The sequence below is a fragment of the Scyliorhinus torazame genome, chromosome 9 (assembly GCF_047496885.1).
Source record: "Scyliorhinus torazame isolate Kashiwa2021f chromosome 9, sScyTor2.1, whole genome shotgun sequence".
NCBI lineage: Eukaryota > Metazoa > Chordata > Chondrichthyes > Carcharhiniformes > Scyliorhinidae > Scyliorhinus > Scyliorhinus torazame.
The window spans coordinates 51,338,450-51,359,064 of NC_092715.1; the positions used below are offsets into that span (position 1 = coordinate 51,338,450).

The following is a 20,615-nucleotide window of genomic DNA, read 5'->3' on the forward strand; positions in this document are numbered from 1 at the left end:
TATCAAAGTAGGTTGCAGCAAATAAATACCGTGGGAAACATTCTTCCCAACAATCAACTATACAGTTTGTACAGATTTTTCTCCTCTTTCACCCCCCCTCCCCATCACCCCCCCCCCCCCCCCCACCCCCCCCCCCCCCCCCTGCGATAAACAGCTCCTCAAACACGGTCACAAACATCCCCCACCTTTTCTCAAGCTCCCCTGCTGAGCCCCTTACTCATACTTTATCTTCTCTAATCGCAGGAAGTCGTACAGGTCACCCAACCATGCTGCTACCGCCGGTGGCGATACCGACCGCCACTCCAGCAAAATTCGTTGCCGTGCAATCAGAGAGGTGAAGGCCAAGACATCGGCCTTCCTCCTCTCCATGAGCTCAGGCTTCTCTGAAACCCCAAATATCGCCACTAAAGGGTCCGGGTCCACCTCCTCCTCCACTATCCTGGCTAAGACTGTGAACACTCCCGCCCAGAATCCTCCCAATTTTTCACAATCCCAAAACATGTGCGTGTGATTTGCTGGCCCCCGCCCACACCTCTCACACTCATCTTCTACCCCCTGAAAGAACCCACTCATTCTCGCTCGAGTCATATGTACCCTGTGCACCACCTTAAACTGTATCAGGCTCATCCTTGCACAAGAGGAGGTCCCATTTACCCTTCACAGTGCCTGACACCATACTCCCTAAATGATCTCCATTCCCAACTCCGCTTCCCATTTCTCCTTGATCTTCACCACCGCTCGCCTCCCTGCTCCCCTTGCCACTTATATATATCTCCAATTATTCCCTCCCCTTCCACATTGGAAGCAGCAGTTGCTTCCGCAAGGTGTACTCCTGCAATCTAGGGAACCCCTTCCAGACGTTTCGTGCAAAGTCCCTAACCTGTAGATACCTGAACTCACTACCCCTCGGCAGCTCTACCCTCTCCCTTAGCTCCTCCAGGCTGGCGAACCCTTCCTCCAAATACAAATCCCTCACCTTGACCAGTCCCACTTCCTGTATACACTATCCATTCCCCCCCCCCCCCCCCCCCCGGCTCAAACCCATGATTCTCGCAGCGGCGTTAGCACCGACATCCCTCCCACCCTAAAATGCCTCCTCAGCTGATTCTATATCTTCACTGTGGACTGCACTACTGGGCTCCCTGAATACCTACTCGGAGCCATTGGCAATGCTGCCGCCGTCACCATAGCCCTCAAACTAGACCCCTTACAAGATTCCTCCTCCATCCTAACCCACTCTACCCCTTCTCCTTCCCACCACCGCCGCACCTTGTCCACTTCCGCCGCCCAATATGGAGCCGGGTCCATTCCCTCGCTACCTGAATCCCCAAATACCTAAACCTATCCCTCGCTACCGTAAATGGCATCCCCCCTAAATTAACCCGCTGTGCCAGTTCATTCACCGGGAATACCTCGCTTTTCCCTACATTCAGCTTGTATAGAACTATATTCAAGTTCCTTCATTGTAGCTGGGTCAAAATCCTGTAACCCCCTCCCTAATAGCACTGTGGGTGTATCTACATCACATGCACTTCAGCGGTTCAAGAAGGTTCACCACCACCATCTCAAGGACAATTAGGGATCGGCAATAAATGCTGGTCTAGCCAGTGACATCCACATCCTGTAAAAAAATACAGAGCTGCAGAAACTCACCTCGGCTCCCTCAACAGCACATTCCAAACCTCGAAGGGATATGGGGAGTGGGCAAGGAATGAGTTGAAGATGAAGATTAGCTATGTTTGTACCGAATGGCAAAGCAAGGAGGCTCAACAGACCATATCGTCTGCTCTTGCTCCTATTTCTATGTCCTTATGATCGGTACCACCTAGAAGGACAAGGGCAACACAGATGGAGGGAACACCACCACCTGCAAGCTCCACTCAAAATATAACATCAAGAACTCCCGTCCCTAAACCACAACGACTACAACGACTCAAGAAAGCAGCTCACCCCCACCCTTCTTAAGACCAATAAAGAGGGGCAACAAATGCTGGCCTAGCCAGCAATGCCCACGTGCAATGAGCAAATAATAAAAAGCCAACATTTCTAAAACAGACTGCAGAATCTACAGTGCTATTAGCCTACAGTTATTGAAGTATTTGCTTGGGTGACACTTGCTTTCATTAAAAACTCTATGACAGACAAACACCACAAACAACAGCCTGGGTTCCAACATTGAGTAGATATTTACACTTCAGCAGGTGCCAGTTAAATAATGCAAATAAACATGTTTCCTATAACAGTTGGAAAAAAAAAGGCTTTTGTTTCTCTGAACAGAAATTAGATCAAGTGTCATTCGGAGAACATTTAAGGACAGTGATCATTGTATCATAAGGCTTAGGTTGGCAATGGAAAAGGACAAAGAACAAACCAGAATAAAAATAATGAACTGGGGGAAAGCCAACTTCAATGGGGTAAGATTGGATCTGGGGCAGATTCATTGGAATTAAAGGGGTGCAGGAGCAGAGGGGTCTGGATGTATTGGTGTACAACTCATTGAAGATGGCAGCACAGGTTGAGAGAGTGGTTAATAAAGCACACAGTGCCCTCAGCTGTGTTAATAGGGACATAAGAGTAAAAGAGAGGTAATGTTAAACTTATATGAAACACTGCTTTGGCCTTAACTGGAGTAGTGTGTTCAGTTTGGGCACCACACTTTAGGAAAGACGCGAAAGCATTTGAAGAAATGCAGAAAAGATTGACGAGAATGGTCACAGTGATGAGAAACTGTTACATAGTTACATAGATATATTCAAGGGGTTGAGAGATTCAATCGAGGTATTCAAAATCATGAAGATCTGGATAGTAGATGGGGAAAAATTGTTCCTGGTGGTGGAAGGATCAAGAATGAGAGTGTACAGATTTAAGTTACAGTAAAATGTCTGCTCCTGGCACTCTACCAACTGGAATTCTGTGTGAACAGGAATTCTGGGGTTGGGTCTGTTTTTAGACTGGACTTGTTATGGACTGATCCTCTTATGGACTGACCTGACTAATGCCACACCCCTGTATGCTATACCCGATGCCGGTGTCCATGTATTTACATTGTGTTGCCCTATTATGCATTTTTAAAAAAAAGTTATTTTCTCTTCATGTACTAAATGATCTGTTTGAGCTGCTCATGGAAAATACTTTTCACTGTACCTTGGTACACGTGACAATAAACAAATCCAATCCAATCCATGGGTGATAGACTGGCAGTGCCACAGTGTCTGGGTGGTATCGAGGGTGCCAGGGTACCAAAAAGTCCAGATCCTGACCACCCAGAGGCCCCCAATTGCCTGGGCGACTTCCCAAGTGCCGGTACTCCGTGTTTGTGTTGTTTGTGGAAAGCAGTGCTGATCGGCACCTACTCGGGGACTCCAAGACGAGGCCATTAGATCCTGTGCCTTGGGTAACTCCAGCGTGAACATCCCCACACCCCCACTACTTGCCTTCAAACAACCGCGCAACCTCAAACAAACCATTGTTTGCAGCAAACTACCCAGCCTTCAGAACAGTGACCACCACACCACACAACCTTGCCATGGCAATCTCTGCAAGACGTGCCAGATCATCGACATAGATACCACCATTACATGTGAGAACACCACCCACCAGGTACGCGGTACATACTCGTGCGACTCGGCCAACGTTGTCTACCTCATACGCTGTAGGAAAGGATGTCCCGAAGCGTGGTACATTGGCGAGACCATGCAGACACTGCGACAACGAATGAATGGACATCACGCGACAATCACCAGGCAGGAATGTTCCCTTCCAGTCGGGGAACACTTCAGCATTTAAGGGCATTCAGCCTCTGATCCCGGGTAAGCGTTCTCCAAGGCGGCCTTCAGGACGCGCAACAACTCAGAATCGCCGAGCAGAAGCTTATAGCCAAGTTCCGCACACATGAGTGCGGCCTCAACCGGGACCTGGGATTCATGTCGCATTACATTCATCCCCCACCATCTGGCCTGCGAAATCCTACCAACTGTCCTGGCTTGACACAATTCACACCTCTTTAACCTTGGGTTACCCCATCTGTGGATCTGAAAAGATTTAATCACCTGCTGATGCTCGCATTCCAAGCATTGTCTGGCATCTTTGAATCTGTCTATATATATGTTTCTGGAGCATACCTCTTCATTCACCTGAGGAAGGAGCAGCGCTCCGAAAGCTAGTGACATCGAAACAAACCTGTTGGACTTTAATCTGGTGTTGTAAGACTTCTTACTGTGCTCACCCCAGTCCAACGCCGGCATCTCCACATCATATTTAAGAAAGTTTAACTTCACAATTAAATATGCAAATCGGGATCCTGCCAGATCGCATCGCCTCGCAAGTACTCGTTAGATCTCGCGAGGCGCAATGAATGAGCTTCAGAAATCCAACGAGAAGCCGCTCGCGAGATTTACCAGCCTCATCATGTCCTGAGTCGTGTGCAACGAGAGCATTAGATTGTGCCCTATATACCAGGGTATTTGATTAAGTGGCACCTCCCATTCCTGGAGCGTGCCGGATAACAGAGATTTTCCTGTAATTGGCAAAAGAACCAATGGAGACGAGGGGAACATTTTTCCACGGTAAGCGGTTAGGATCTGGATTGTGCCGCTTGAGAGTGCAATGGAAGCAGGTTCAATCGAGGCACTCAAAAGGGAACTGCACTATTATATGAAACAGAAGAACTTACAGGGTTACCGGGAGAAGTTGGCAAATGCCCCTAGGTGCATTGTTCATTCAGAGAGCTAGCACAAACACAATGGGATGTATGGTCTCGTTCCATTCTGGGAATAATTCTGTGACAGATGCCTAGTAGAAGAAATGGGCATTATGGAGGGCCTCTAAAGGAGGTGGTGGTGGAGGAAGGGTTCGGGAAGGAAAGAAGTCCATTTGGCTGTGGATAGCCTGCACAATTACATTAGCGCAATATTCAGATGTAAAATTAAACCGTTATAACGTACTGTTATTTATACGCAAAACACAGAACATTTTCCACTTACCTCACCCTCCCCTTCTCTGGCAAAATAGTTCATTTCGTCTATGTCAACAAGTTTGATCAGATTACATGGCATCGGAGCTCCAACATGACCTGCAGATGAAACCGGAGAAACGTAAATGAAGGAACTAGCCTGTCTGTGCTAGAATGCTGTCCATTACAGGGAATCTGTTCTAATGGTGAAAAATGTTCAATATTTTAAATTTAAATTACTTAATTCAACATGGTTACTTCAAAATCCATAAAACATTATTCATGGGATGTCAACCTGCCCAATATGGCATCAAGGAAAAATATAGATTTCAGTGTTCCACGCTAATGTAGTGTTGCAGAGTATAAGAATCCTTCCTGTTCATTTCCTTTGTTTCCATTGATTTTGTTTTATGTTTTTGGTCTGTGGACCCATAATAAGGATGTGCCTTTAAGCACTCAGTTGAAACAGCCGGTTTGCCAGAACATTGTGTTAACAGGTTTTGTAATTTGGGGAGGAGAAACCAGACTCCTTTGCATTGAGTGGATCATAGGAACCTAGGTTGTGGAGGGAGTCGGTTCGATTGGTTAACTGGTGAGTGGTGAGTTGGCTAGGGTAGTGTTCTGCTTGACAACGGTCAGTGGTTGGTTCCTGTGTGATGCTTTCGGAGAGAAGTGAAAGGAACTCTCTCTCCTGCTTGTTGAAGTGAAAGCAAAATGTGAGGTAATGTATTTTGGTACAAGAAATATGGGGAGACAATATAGGTTCAATGGTACAATTTTGATGGGAGTACAGGAGCAGAGGGACCTCCGGATTCAACTGCACAAGTTCTGTGAAGGTGGCCAGGCAAGTTGAAACAGGTGTTAAGGCGGCTTATAGGCTTATAAATAGAGGCATAGAATATAAAAGCAAGGTAGTGATGCTACACCTCTACAAATCATTTCGAGTATTGTGTTCAGTTCTGGGCACCTTATTTAAGGAAGGATGTTAAAGCCTTGGAGAGAGTGCAGAGGAGATTTACTAGAATGATACCAGGAATGAGGAATTTTAGATACAAGGAAAGATTGGAGAAATGGGGCTTGTTCTTCTTGGAGCAGGGAAAATTAAGAAGGGACCTTATTGAGGTGTTCAAAATTAGGCACAATTTTGACAGCGTAAAGAACGATATTCTATTTCCACTAGTTGGTTATGTCAGTAAATGGGGGTCACAATTTCAAGGTGGTCAGCAAGAGAGCTAGAAGTGAGATGAGGAGATACTCAGAGAATTGTTTGGAATGTGTTGCCTGGGAGAAAGGTGGAGGTGAATTCCATAAAAGAGAGCTCAATATATCATCATCATAGAATTTACAGTGCAGAAGGAGGCCATTCGGCCCATCGAGTCTGCACCGGCTCCTGGAAAGATCACCCTACCCAAGGTCAACACCACCACCCTATCCCCATAACCTAGTAACCCCACCCAACACTAAGGGCAATTTTGGACACTAAGGGCAATTTATCATGGCCAATCCACCTAACCTGCACATCTTTGGACTGTGGGAGGAAATCGGAGCACCCGGAGGAAACCCACGCACACACGGGGAGGATGTGCAGACTCCGCACAGACAGTGACCCAAGCCGGAATCGAACCTGGGACCCTGGAGCTGTGAAGCAATTGTGCTATCCACAATGCTACCGTGCTGCCCACATATATTTGAAAGTGATTAATTTAGAGGGCTACGGAGATAGGGCTGGGGAATGGGACTAGCTAAGTTGCTCTTTTGGGAGCCGGTGCAGACACAATGGGCCGAATGGCCTCCTTCTGCGTTGTAAATAACAAAATAATAAATTAAAAAACGAAATGAAGAAAAGTTTCCAAGAAGTAGGCAGGCAATGGAACATAGAAAAGCTGGAACCACAACAGACTGCTGATCAGAGAGTGAAAAGGCATTGGGTCGGAAGAGGCCAGAAAGTGCTATGGCTTTTGAGAATTTACTACAGTTTGGGAGACATTATTTGAAATAATTGTGGAAATTTGAGCCTGGACATTGGAGTTTATTTAAAACCCTTTAAGACAAAGGAAATATGAAGGGAGAGGTGTAAAACCACAAAGCAAAACCTTGATGGAAGCAGCAGGAGCAAAACATAAGTTTTTTAAAAGAAATATTTTTATTCTCCTTTTTCACATTTTCTCCCAAATTTCTCCCAAAACAAAAACAATAATCAGTAACGAATGCAATGTCAATCCCCATATCAATAACAACGATCCCATCCTCCCACCAAATACCCAAACATCAGCCCGCATGTTAACATAAACAAATGACAAAAAGGAATCAGGAATCACCCATAGTCACCATTAACACATACAGCACCCCCCCCCCATTAACACATACAGCGCCCCCCCCCCATTAACACATGCAGCACCCCCCCCCCCCCCCCATTAACACATGCAGCACCCCCCTCCCCCTCAACCCCTGGGAGTGCAGTTTGGAAACTCTGCTCCTCCATGTGATTTGCCGGGTGCCCCACGCATGGGGTCAGCCAAGCAGATAGTGGGGGTTTTCTCAGAAATACAAAGAAAGGCAGCAGGGGGAACACTTCACTCGCCCATCCCCCTCCTTCAGAGTGAAAACATTATTTGTAAAAATAATGTATTATGAAAAGCACCTAGAAAGAAGTTATGCAAGTTCAAGGTATCTACTGATTGTAAGCTGTGAATGAGTGATTGAAGATGGGGGCAGGAAAAGGGACCATTTTGAACAGCTCAAGAATTGAAAACTCAAGCATCATAGAAACTGCTGAGGGTAAAAAGGGAAATGTTTATCTTTACAGATGTAGGTGTAACCTTAGTTTTACGATCCAATGGTGAAGGCTTAAGAAACAAATGGAATTAAAAAAAGGTTCTGGTTTTTGTTACGATCCCAGTTGATGTTACAACTGAATGGAACCCTATGGGCTGGATTCTCTGTCGGCGTGATCCTCCGTTTCACCGTGCCCGCTCACTGATGCCCGCGGATTTCCTGACAGCGTGTGGGTGCCACAATGGAAACCCTATTAGCCAGCTGGTGGAACGGAGGAACCCGCTGCCGGCGGGGACGCGCTACACCAGAAAACGGGTGCGGGTGGACGGAGAATCCCGCCCAGGAACTTTTATTATTATTTACACTCTGGCGGAGGGTGGGCGAGTGAATGTTCCCCCTGCTGAGGAAACCCCTGCTTATAGGCCTAGATCTCCATTACATGCCACCATGTGATTTGCCAAGTGTCCCACTATCAGGGTGGGCAATTTTCTAGCCCCCACACATGGGATCAGCCAGGCAGACAGTGGATCCTCCAGAACCCCACCAAATATAATCCGTCAGATACTTCTGAATTCAGTTTGTGATTTACCAGCAGTGGTCCCTTTAAGGACTGCTGTTGAGTACACTCAGCAGAAATGACCATATTGAGTGAGCAGCGCAGTTGCTTTCTGCCCTCGAGTCCTGATTTTCATAGTGCAAGGAGTTCCCACTTGCTTCAGCTAAGTACCTGGGCCACCCTTGTGGAGGTTCCAAGAAAAATGAAGGCAAGCGGGCGGACGGGCACGAGCACTGATCCCTGACACTTAGCCGACCAAATCCAATTTGCCCCTCAAGTTTCTTAAGGTCAACCAAAGCATTGCTCAGGTCTTAGGAAATATAAAAGCCTTACCTGCTGACCAATCTCCAGGGACGGTCATTGAACAGCCTGCCGTGCACTCAGTCTGTCCGTATCCCTCATAAAACTGTAAAACAAATGCCCAAAACACAAGTGCATTACTTTAAAAATGGAATACACTGACCCCGCACAAAACATCCCTCAGCAGCTGGCAGCTAAGGTGAAAATAAACAGAATTCTGAAGTGACAAATGTTCCACTTCATGTGTCTGAATAGTTGCAGCAACAGTCCCAGTTGGCGTTTTGTCAACTGACCCACATAACACAGGGCTGGATTTTTACAGGACACCCGAGGTCCGTCCCCACCCCGATAAGCTGCCATCCAGGCAAATGGCCAGCGCCTTCACAGTCCCAGCACTGTCATCAGGAGCAGTAATAACAAGCATCCAGAATGAAAGGAAAGGGTGGGGGTATTGCTGGGGCCAAGCCAGCAGGCCATGGAGGGAAGGGAACACTGGTGAGGGGGTTGGACACTTCACATGGGCCTTTGTCACTGTTGGTTAGATCCCACCAGAAGTGGAATGAGCACTTTATTTTTTTTAAATAAATATATTTTATTCAAGTTTTTTGGCCAAACATAACAATACGTAGTGTTTCTTTTACACAGCAATAAAGCAATATAAATAACCGTGGCCAGTTTTAAACAAATAAATAAGTAATATATAAACAAAAACAAAAACTAAATGGCAACTGCCTTGTCCAAAATAAATACTCTCCAAAAATACAGTCCAGCAATCCAATATACAATTACACATACCAAATACCTATACATATACAATAACATCCCTGAGAGTCCGTCCGATTCCTCCCCCCCTCCCCCTCCCCCCTGGGTTGCTGCTGTTATCTACTTCTTTTCCATTCCCTCTATCTTTCTGTGAGGTAGTCGACGAACGGTTGCCACCGCCTGGTGAACCCCTGAGCTGAACCCATTAACACGAACTTAATCCGTTCTAACTTTATGAACCCTGCCATATCGTTTATCCAGGTCTCCACCCCCGGGGGTTTGGCTTCCTTCCACATTAACAATATCCTGCGCCGGGCTACAAGGGACGGAAAGGCCAACACGTCAGCCTCTCTCGCCTCCTGCACTCCCGGCTCTTCTGCAACCCCAAATATAGCCAACCCCCAGCTTGGTTCGACCCGGACCCCCACCACCTTCGAAAGCACCTTTGCCACCCCCACCCAGAACCCCTGTAGTGCCGGGCATGACCAGAACATGTGGGTGTGATTCGCTGGGCCTCTCGAGCATCTCGCACACCTATCCTCTACCCCCAAAAATTTACTAAGCCGTGCTCCAGTCATATGCGCCCTGTGTAACACCTTAAATTGTATCAGGCTTAGCCTGGCACACGAGGACGATGAGTTTACCTTACGTAGGGCATCAGCCCACAGCCCCTCCTCAATCTCCTCCCCCAGTTCTTCTTCCCATTTCCCTTTCAGCTCATCTACCATGATCTCCCCCTCGTCCCTCATCTCCCTGTATATGTCTGCCACCTTACCGTCCCCCACCTATGTCTCTGAGATCACTCTATCCTGCACTTTCTGCGTCGGGAGCTGCGGGAATTCACTCACCAGTTGCCTCGCAAAAGCCCTCAATTGCATATACCGAAATGCATTCCCTTGGGGCAACCCATATTTCTCCGTCAGCGCTCCCAGACTCGCAAACGTCCCATCTACAAATAGATCTCTTAATTGTACTACCCCAGCTCTTTGCCATGCTCCAAATCCCCCGTCCATTCTCCCCGGAACAAACCTATGATTGTTTCTTATCGGGGACCGCACCGAAGCTCCCGTCCCTCCCCTATGCCGTCTGCACTGCCCCCAAATTCTCAATGTAGCCACCACCACCGGGCTTGTGGTGTATTTCTTTGGTGAGAACGGCAACGGCGCCGTCACCATTGCTTGCAGGCTAGTCCCACTGCAGGTCGCCCTCTCCAATCTCTTCCACGCCGCTCCCTCCCCTTCTCCCATCCACTTACACACCATTGAAACATTGGCGGCCCAGTAGTACTCACTTAGGCTCGGTAGTGCCAACCCCCCCCTGTCCCTACTACGCTGCAAGAATCCCCTCCTCACTCTCGGGGTCTTCCCAGCCCACACAAAACTCATAATGCTCTTCTCAATTCTTTTGAAAAAAGCCTTCGTGATCACCACCGGGAAGCACTGGAACACAAAAAGGAATCTCGGGAGGACCACCATTTTAACCACCTGCACCCTACCTGCCAATGACAGGGACACCATGTCCCATCTCTTGAAATCGTCCTCCATCTGTTCCACCAACCGTGTTAAATTAAGCCTATGTAATGTACCCCAATTCTTGGCTATCTGGATCCCCAGGTACCGGAAGTCCCTTGTTACCTTCCTCAATGGTAAATCCTCTATCTCTCTGCTCTGCTCCCCTGGATGCACCACAAATAGCTCACTTTTCCCCATGTTCAGTTTATACCCTGAAAAATCCCCAAACTCCCCAAGTACCCGCATTATCTCTGGCATCCCCTCCGCCGGGTCCTCCACATATAGCAACAAATCATCCGCATACAGAGATACCCGGTGTTCTTCTCCCCCCCTAAGTACTCCCCTCCACTTCCTGGAACCCCTCAGTGCCATGGCCAGGGGTTCAATCGCCAATGCAAACAATAACGGGGACAGAGGGCATCCCTGCCTCGTCCCTCTATGGAGCCGAAAATACGCAGACCCCCGTCCATTCGTGACCACACTCGCCATCGGGGCCCTATACAGCAACTGTACCCACCTGATATACCCGTCTCCAAAGGCAAATATCCTCAACACCTCCCACAAATAATCCCACTCCACTCTATCAAATGCTTTCTCGGCATCCATCGCCACCACTATCTCCGTTTCCCCCTCTGGTGGGGGCATCATCATTACCCCTAGCAGCCTCCGTATATTTGTATTTAGCTGTCTCCCCTTCACAAACCCAGTTTGGTCCTCATGGACCACCCCCGGGACACAATCCTCTATTCTCATTGCCATTACCTTGGCCAGAATCTTAGCATCCACATTCAGGAGGGAAATGGGCCTGTATGACCCGCATTGCAGCGGGTCTTTTCCCTTCTTTAGGAGGAGCGATATCGTTGCCTCTGACATAGTCGGGGGCAGCTGCCCCCTTTCCCTCGCCTCATTAAAGGTTCTCATCAGTAGCGGGGCCAGCAAGTCCAAATATTTCTTATAGAATTCAACTGGGAATCCGTCTGGTCCCGGGGCCTTCCCCGGCTGCATGCTTCCAATCCCTTTCACTACTTCCTCCGTCTCAATCTGTGCTCCCAGCCCCACTCTCTCCTGTTCCTCCACCTTAGGAAATTCCAGCTGATCCAGAAAGCACATCATTCGCTCCTTCCCGTCCGGGTGCTGCGCTTTCATAAAATGCCTTGAACACTCCATTCACTCTCTCCGCTCCCCGCTCCATCTCTCCCTCCTCATCTCTCACCCCCATCTCCCTCGCTGCTCCCCTTTTCCTCAGTTGGTGGGCCAACAACCTACTCGCCTTCTCCCCATATTCGTACTGTACACCCTGTGCCTTCCTCCATTGTGCCTCTGCCTTACCCGTAGTCAACAAGTCAAATTCTACATGTAGCCTTTGCCTTTCCCTGTATAGTCCCTCCTCCGGTGCCTCCGCGTATTGTCTGTCCACCCTCAGCAGTTCTTTCAACAACCGCTCCCTTTATGTGCCCTAATAGATATCAGCTCCCCTCTAACCACTGCCTTCAGTGCCTCTCAGATCACTCCCACCTGTACCTCCCCATTATCATTAATTTCCAAGTACCTTTCAATACACCCCCTCCCCCTTAAACACACCCCCTCATCTGCCAATAATCCCATGTCCATTCTCCAGGGTGGAAGCTGTTGTTTTTCTTCCCCTATCTCCAGGTCCACCCAGTGTGGAGCATGATCCGAGATGGCTATAGCCGTGTACTCCGTCCCCGTCACCTTTGGGATCAGTGCCCTTCCCAAAACAAAAAAATCTATTCGTGAAAATACTTTATGTACATAGGAGAAAAACGAAAACTCCTTACTCCTAGGTCTACTAAATCTCCAGGGATCTACTCCTCCCATCTGCTCCATAAAGTCCTTAAGCACCCTAGCTGCAGCCGGCCTCCTTCCGGTCCTGGACCTCGATCTGTCCAGCCCTGGGTCCAGCACCGTATTAAAGTCTCCACCCATTACCAACTTCCCCACTTCTAGGTCCAGGATTCGTCCTAACATAAGCCTCATAAAATTGGCATCATCCCAGTTCGGGGCATACACGTTCACTAATACCACCGCCTCCCCTTGCAGTTTGCCACTCACCATCACGTATCTGCCCCCACTATCCGCCACTATAGTCTTTGCCTCAAACATTACCCTCTTCCCCACTAGTATGGCCACCCCCCTGTTTTTTGCATCTAGCCCCGAATGAAACACCTGCCCCACCCATCCTTTGTGAAGTCTAACCTGGTCTGTCAGCTTCAGATGCGTCTCCTGAAGCATAACCACATCTGCCTTAAGTTTCTTTAGGTGTGCGAGTACCCGTGCCCTCTTAATCGGCCCGTTCAGCCCTCTCACATTAGACATGATCAACCGGGTTGGGGGGCTCTTTACCCCCCCCCCCCCCCCCCCCCCTTCACGACTAGCCATTTCCTTTTTCAATCCAGCTCCTCACCCGGTTCCCACGTAGCTGTATCCCCCCCAGGCGGCGCCCCCCCGCCCCGACCCCCCCCTCCCATACCAGCTCCCCCTTCTCCCCAGCAGCAGCAGCCCAGTTAACCCCCCCCGCCCCGCTAGATCCCAAGCTAGCGTAATTGCACCCCCCATGTTGCTCCCAGAAGTCAGCAAACTCTGGCCGACCTCGGCTTCCCCCCGTGACCTCGGCTCACACTGTGCGAGGCCCCCTCCTTCCTGCTTCCCTGTTCCCGCCATGATTACCATAGTGCGGGAACAAAGCCCGCGCTTCCCCTTTTGGCCCCGCCCCCAATGGCCGGCGCCCACAGCTCCTCATCCTTCCTCACCCCCGACATGGGATAGAGAGAGAAGTTACGGGTCGCAGGTTTAACAATCTGGGAAGTCCTCTCTTCCCCCTTTTCCCCCCTTCATCCCACAAATTCACCCCCCCCACTTTTGTCCCAAACGTTCTTTTTCTGGCCCGCTCACTCCAGCTTCTCCTCGACAATGAATGTCCACGCCTCGTTTGCCGTTTCGAAATAGTGGTGTTTCCCTAGATGTGTGACCCACAGTCTTGCCGGTTGCAACATTCCGAATTTGACCTTCCTTTTATGCAACACCGCCTTGGCCCGATTAAAGCTTGCCCTCCTTCTCGCCACCTCCGCACTCCAATCCTGATACACGCGGATCACCGCATTCTCTCACCTACTATTCCTAGTTTTCTTGGCCCATCTGAGGACCATCTCTCTGTCCTTGTATCGGAGAAATCTCACAACTATTGCTCGAGGAATTTCTCCAGCCCTCGGTCTTCGCGCCATAACCCAATAGACACCCTCCACCTCCAGCGGACCCGTCGGGGCCTCCGATCCCATTAACGAATGCAGCATCGTGCTCACATATGCCCCGACGTCCGCCCCTTCTGCACCTTCGGGAAGACCAAGAATCCTTAAGTTCTTCCTCCTCGCATTGTTCTCCAGCACCTCCAGCCTTTCCCCACACCTTTTGTGTTGTGCCTCGTGGATCTCCGTTTTCACCACCAGGCCCTGTATGTCGTCCTCATTTTCAGCAGCCTTTGCCTTCACGACCCGAAGCTCCTGTTCCTGGGTCTTTTGCTCCTCCTTTAGCCCCTCAATCGCTTGTAATATCGGGGCCAACAGCTCCTTCTTCATCTCCTTTTTTAGTTCATCTATGCAACGCCGCAGGAACTCTTGTTGGTCAGGGCCCCATATTAAACTGCCTCCTTCCGACGCCATCTTGCTTTGTGCCTGCCTTCCTGGCCGCTGCTCTTGAGGATCCACCACAATCCGGCTACTTTCCTCTCTTTTTTCCATCCGTGTCCAGGGGGGATTCCCTTCTGGATTACCGCACAGTGTTATTTGCCGTTAAAATTGCCGATGGGGCTCCTATTAAGAGCCCAAAAGTCCGTTCCACCGGGAGCTGCCGAAATGTGCGACTTAGCTGGTCATCGCCGCACCCAGAAGTCGGAATGAGCACTTTAAACGGACATAAATCTGCCCACAGACCGAATGGAAGCAGGAGAAAGCGACAGTGAGCTGGTTTCGGGAAGAGGGAGACATAGAAATGGGCTTCAGGTAAAAGGGGGAGGTGTGGGGTCCAGCATTTCCCGAGGAGCTGCTGAGCAGTAGCAGCTGTGCGGTGAGTGGCAGCAGTCTGTGAGGAAACAATCAGTAAATGTGTAAGTGAAACCTGGGCGCTTCAGAGTGGGCAAACAAGGCAAGGTTGGCTTCCACTGGGCAGTAAATGCAGAACAAGTGGGTGGGGGACTGAGGATTCTAAGTGAAAGAACCAAGGAGGAAGTGAGAAGAAGTATCTTAAGCAGAAGCCTTTTAGATCACGAGATGCTTCACAAATGACAATGGAGATAGAATCCAAAGCACCATTTAAAAGGGAATGGAATAATTATTGGAAAAGGAGGAATATAAAAGGATCTGGAAAGAATGTGGAAACAGAAACAAACACCAGTTCTAGAGGGCTCCTCCTGAGTTCCAATTTCTATAAAAACTCTTTTTTTTTTTGGCTTAAGTAGCTTACAAATGTTGAACTGAATTTAGGCTGATTTATAAGAAGTGTGCCAAACACCAATCTCCCAGTTTGGTGCAGGTCAGTCTGCACAGGTCGGGCTTGACATTATGGAGTCCAAGTACAGATTGGTTATGTGTGAAGGAGGCGCTTAATGGAGAACCTCGGTCAGAACCAGAGCCCAAGGAGATAAGGCAACGATGACACCTGATAAAAGCATTATCAGTAGTGGCGGAATTTTAGCACAGTATTTAGCTTCACAGCTCCAGGGTCCCAGGTTCGATTCCCAGTTTGGGTCACTGTCTGTGCGGAGTCTGCACGTTCTCCCCATGTGTGCGTGGGTTTCCTCCGGGTGCTCCGATTTCCTCCCACAATCCAAAGATGTGCAGGTTAGGTGGATTGGCCATGCTAAATTGCCCTTCGTGTCCAAAAAAATGGTTAGGTGGGATTACTGGGTTACGGGGATAGGGTGGAGGTGTGGGCTTAAGTAGGGTGCTCTTTCCAAGGACCGGTGCAGACTCGATGGGCCAAATGGTCTCCTTCTGCACTGCAAATTCTATCAAAAAAAGCTCGGGAGTCTGACCGTGCATGTGCAGGAGTCTGGCTGGAGTCAGTGTGCATACAGCAGGTTAAAGAATTTCAGAGTAAGCCACACCTATTACTACTAGCTACACATAAATGATTAGTGAGTTGGTTAAGAAGGGAATCTGAGAATTACCAGTGTTACTCTTACTGCTGGAATCAAGGTTCCTCCATCTTTGGTTTCCCAAGATTCAGGGGGCGGGATTCTGTGATCCTGAGGCTAAGTGATGACACCGTCGGAAACGCCATCGCGTTTCCCGGCGGCGTCAACGCGGCCTCAGGATCAGCAATTCTGGCCCCTATAGGGGGCCAGCACGGCACTGGAGTGATCCACGCCGTTCCAGCTGCTGATTCTGACGTCAACTGGGCGCCGCTGGGTCCGCGCATGCGCAGTGGCACCGGCACCAATGCGAGCATGCGCAGTGGCTCCCTTCTCCGCTCTGGCCCCAACGCAACATGGCGCTGGGCTCCAGGGGCTGGCGCGGAAGGAGGCCCTCCAACCCGTGAGGCTGGCCCGCTGATCAGTGGGTCCCGATCGCGGGCCAGGCAACAACGGAGGCCCCCCCCCCCCCCCGGGCTTGATCCCCCCCTCCCCCACCCACAAGCCGCCCCGGACCCTTCCACGCCAAGGCCCCGCCGGCTGAGAGCAGGTGTGAACGGCGCCGGCTGGACTTGGGTTTTTCACGAAGGCCGCTTGGCCCATCCCGGGCCGAGAATCGTCGGGGTTGGTCGCGTAGAGCGGCCCTCGACCGGCACTGCGGAGAATCGCGCCCGGCATCGTGGCGCGATTCGCGCCGGTCGCGGGGATTCTCCGGCCCGGCCCCGGGCTGAGAGAATCCTGCCCATGTTTCCCCAGATAATCTTTTGGCCACAGGAAAAAGGAAGCTGTTTGTGTGCATGTCAGAGATGTATCGATGGACTTGTCCAATTGACCCATTCTTTGTTTCACTGTCAAACACCATTCCCAATGTCTGTTATCTTTTCTAAAAGTAGTCTTCTGCTTAAATCTGGGCCCCGCAGATACAGGCCTGAAAAGCTGAGTTTCGAACATCTAAAATGCACTCACTTCAGTGGGAAGGAGCCTCACAATGGACACTGATGACAGTCAGTGACAGGTAAAGTTGGTGTTGCCAGCTTATGCCGAAGCAGACCTCAGGTTATGAACGTTGGTGTCAAGGGATTGCACGGAGAGGATTTAAAAGGGAAACAGAGAGACAACCTTGAAGCACATCCCACATGCGCAGCTGCAGGAGAAGAAAGCATTTGAGGAAATGCGAGTCCTGTAAACCCACAGGGTTTCACCCAGTTTCTGTCTTGTGGGAAATAACCCACAATTACAGGCAGAGTCGGAGATACTCCCTGAAGAATTCCAGGTCCCGCGATGCCTGCATTGACACAGATGGCGTTAGAACCAAATGGGTGGCAAGTCAGCTGTGGAGGTGAATGGTTAACAATTCATTAAGAAGAAGGAAATGTCAAGAAAGAGAAATCCATGGTTATTGTCACAAGATTTTAACCGTGGCTTTTGGCCAGGGTATTGTGGGCTGCAGGGAGTCAAAAGGAGAAATGAGATTGATTTGGGGAAAGGGCGGGTGAGGGAGAAGGAACCAACTACCCGACCAGATGACTACTCCCTCAGAATACTGATTAATGCTACTCAAGAACCCAACCTATGACTGTGTTTGTAAAGAAATCGGGAAACAGATCCAGGAAACCAGAAAAGCTAATTTCCCACAAGAATCTCGTGTACGAAACACAAATCAGTAACATTTAAATATGAATAGAAAAAGTGCAGTTTACCTGACAACCTACAGCTGCTCTGATAAACGTCAGCACAGTGTCAGACACAGGAGCAGCTCCAGTTACCATTAACCTCACCTGGCCACCAAGACTCTCCTGTAGACAGAAAGCGGATTGGAATGTTGAAAAAAGCTGATGATCAAGGACTGACTGAACTTGAATATTTCTTTAAGGTCCATTAAAAGCACTTCTGTTGTTGAATTATACATGAAACACCATGGGCCAAATTCCCTTGAACAACCATCTGTATGAATTTCAATGCCTGCGTGAAGGTAGGTACGTAGGCCATATATGTTGCAATGATTGCCTTCTTGAATCAAACAGCATGGTCCTTCGGTTGCTTGCAATAGTCAGAGTACAGACTGTACTCAACCAGCCAGTGCTGGCAAAACCCAAGAGGTGATCCTGCAAGTGAGCACACATTTGCTGAACAATCCTGAGTGCGTGAATACACTAACAACCAATTTAAAATAATTAGTCAAGCTATCATAATGAGACTCATTTACATTTACCCATTCTCTGCAAAAAAGAACATGTTCAAACCTTGCGCCTTTTCAGAATTACCCAGGAGTTTGGGGAGTTGCTTTTTCGCATGACAACATCTCAACCTGAGTTGACTTGCCAATCATTCAGCACCCTTTTCTCCTGCAGTGCAAATTGTTGTGGCTGTTTGAAGTTTGACATTCTTGCATTTGTCTTGATGAGTGCAAGATGAATTGCTTCAGTAACACCTCTCCCTTTTCTGCAATATTCAAATTCCCTTTCCGGTGCAGCCAGTCAGCTCTCATTGCCAGAGCACAGCCAAAATGGAATGGAGGCAAACATCTATCAAATTGATATCCACCCTTTTAATAATAATCTTTATTGTCACAAGTAGGCTTACATTAACACTGCAAAGGAGTCACCGTACTCCGGCACCTGTTCGGGTACACTGAGGGAGAATTCAGGACTTGTGGGGGGGGGGGGAACCGGAGCACCCGGAGGAAACGCACGCAGACACGGGGAGAGCGTGCAGACTCCGCACAGACAGTGACCCAAGCCGGGAATCAAACCTGAGACATGGGAGCTGTGAAACAACAGTACTAACTACTGTGGTACCGTGTCACCCACAGAGTCACATGCATTTCCAAGACATTCCTGGTTATGGGGGGACCATTTAATTTAATTGTTAAATAACCCACAGGCCTGAGCTTTTTGCCCGTTGGTAGTGCACACTTACCGGGCCCAGAATGCGTTCCCAGCAGCAGTCGCCCCGGAATGTAATTTCTCATTGGCTGGCCAATTAATGGGCTGTGAAAGGCTTAGCGTTGCCAGGAATGTGGGAGTGGGTGGAAAGAGGGCAGGTGCAAAGAAAAAGGAGCATGCGGCTGGTGTTTCTAATGGGTTCCCTCAGGGGACAGTCGCTGTGGAGCTGTCTCAGGCAACTGTTGACCAGTGAAACATAAGTATCTGTGTTAATACTATAGCACGAGTGTCTAGACAGCACAATCATAAACAGACCTCAGACCCCAGATGCACTGCTCATTTTATTTGATCCCGGACCTTTCAGCCCAACCTGGATCCAGGTTGCAGCTTAAGTGTAAAGTGCAAGGCAGACGGTCAATGCAAAATCCTGGTCAATTGGTGTTTAATTGGTTTAGCCTGGAGTGGAAGTCTGTGTGGTAGAGAATCAGCCCCTCCTGTTTAGATACTATGAGCTGAAAAGCACTGGACTGGTGATCTAAACTGTTATTTTGAATGCCTGGCCAAGACAACCCAATGTGCAAAAAATAAATCCCCGGTATCGGATGGTGCTGCTTCAGGGCATATTTAAGCAAGTTGTTAGTGCTAGCCCTTGGGCACATCGTGTACATCAATACGGCTTCTAGATTGTCAGTTGAACGCTTCCAACTCGTGCTCCCGCCGACCGTTTTGTGCAATGTCGGTGGGACGCACGCCGCTCTTACACACTTCCGGGTCGAGCTTGTGCCCACACCTTACACATACAAGTCTAGACACGGAAGAATAGAATCTCCTCTGGCTCAATCTCCTTGGTCTTACGCTTGGCAGAGGCCCATCTGGCGGTATGAAAGTGCACCTTGCAGATTGTGCCCAGTCCCTTCACACTGCAGAGTTTGAAAAGTGGCAGCAATTTCCACTTATTTCTAGTCAGTAGGATTTAGTCTTCTTGTGAGCCAATGGGCTATATAGAGTCAAGACGTCATGTAGCTGCTGCTTGGACAGCTGATAAAAGAGCCCGAAATTGGCAACTATTGTAAGCCATCTACAGAAGCCAAATTTCCTCACCTGATTTTGAGCATTCCGCTCTCGGAGGCAAATCCGGCAAGAATTAGCTAAACCTGGAAATTCATCGAGTTTGGTTTTAGCTGGGCTGCAGGGGCTGGTTTACACTGGAGCAAGAGTCGAGTGGAAGAGAATCAGCTCCTCCCATCTGGATACTATGAGCTAAACAGTGTGGGTACTGTTAATTTAAACTGTGATTTTGAATTCCTGCCCGAGATAATTCACAGATTTTTGGTATCAGGCAGTGCCACTTCAGCGCATATGTAAGAAAATTGTTGGTATTACCACTCAGCGGATCATACAGTGTGAATTATGAAGCCCTAACTATCCCGACCCACATCCTTGACATATCTGTATTTGGCCTAATCTATAATAAATTCCACAGGGGTCTACAATAATCACTGAATGCTTCCCATCTCATGTGCAGAGTATCTAACACCCATCTGCTTTCTGCTTCATATTTATACAGTTTCCTTCTGCAGTCAGAAAGTTCACTAATAAGGCTCTCTTAGCCTTACCTCTACTCTGAAACCTATCTAGTTCCCTACATCATAGAATCCCTACAGTGCCATTCAGCCCATTGAGTCAGCACCAACCCCGGCAGTAATCATGGCCAATCCACCGAACCTGC

The 20,615-nt window shown here is 48.9% G+C and overlaps 1 protein-coding gene across 1 annotated transcript in view; it reads right to left on the reverse strand.

Annotated features, from left to right (window-relative positions):
- acsl1a (acyl-CoA synthetase long chain family member 1a) overlaps positions 1-20,615 on the reverse strand; it is a 197,002-nt gene that overhangs the window by 37,500 nt on the left and 138,887 nt on the right. Inside the window, 3 exon segments of the mRNA XM_072515880.1 lie at positions 4,983-5,071; positions 8,616-8,688; positions 17,702-17,797. Coding sequence (XP_072371981.1) covers positions 4,983-5,071; positions 8,616-8,688; positions 17,702-17,797 — 258 coding nt within the window.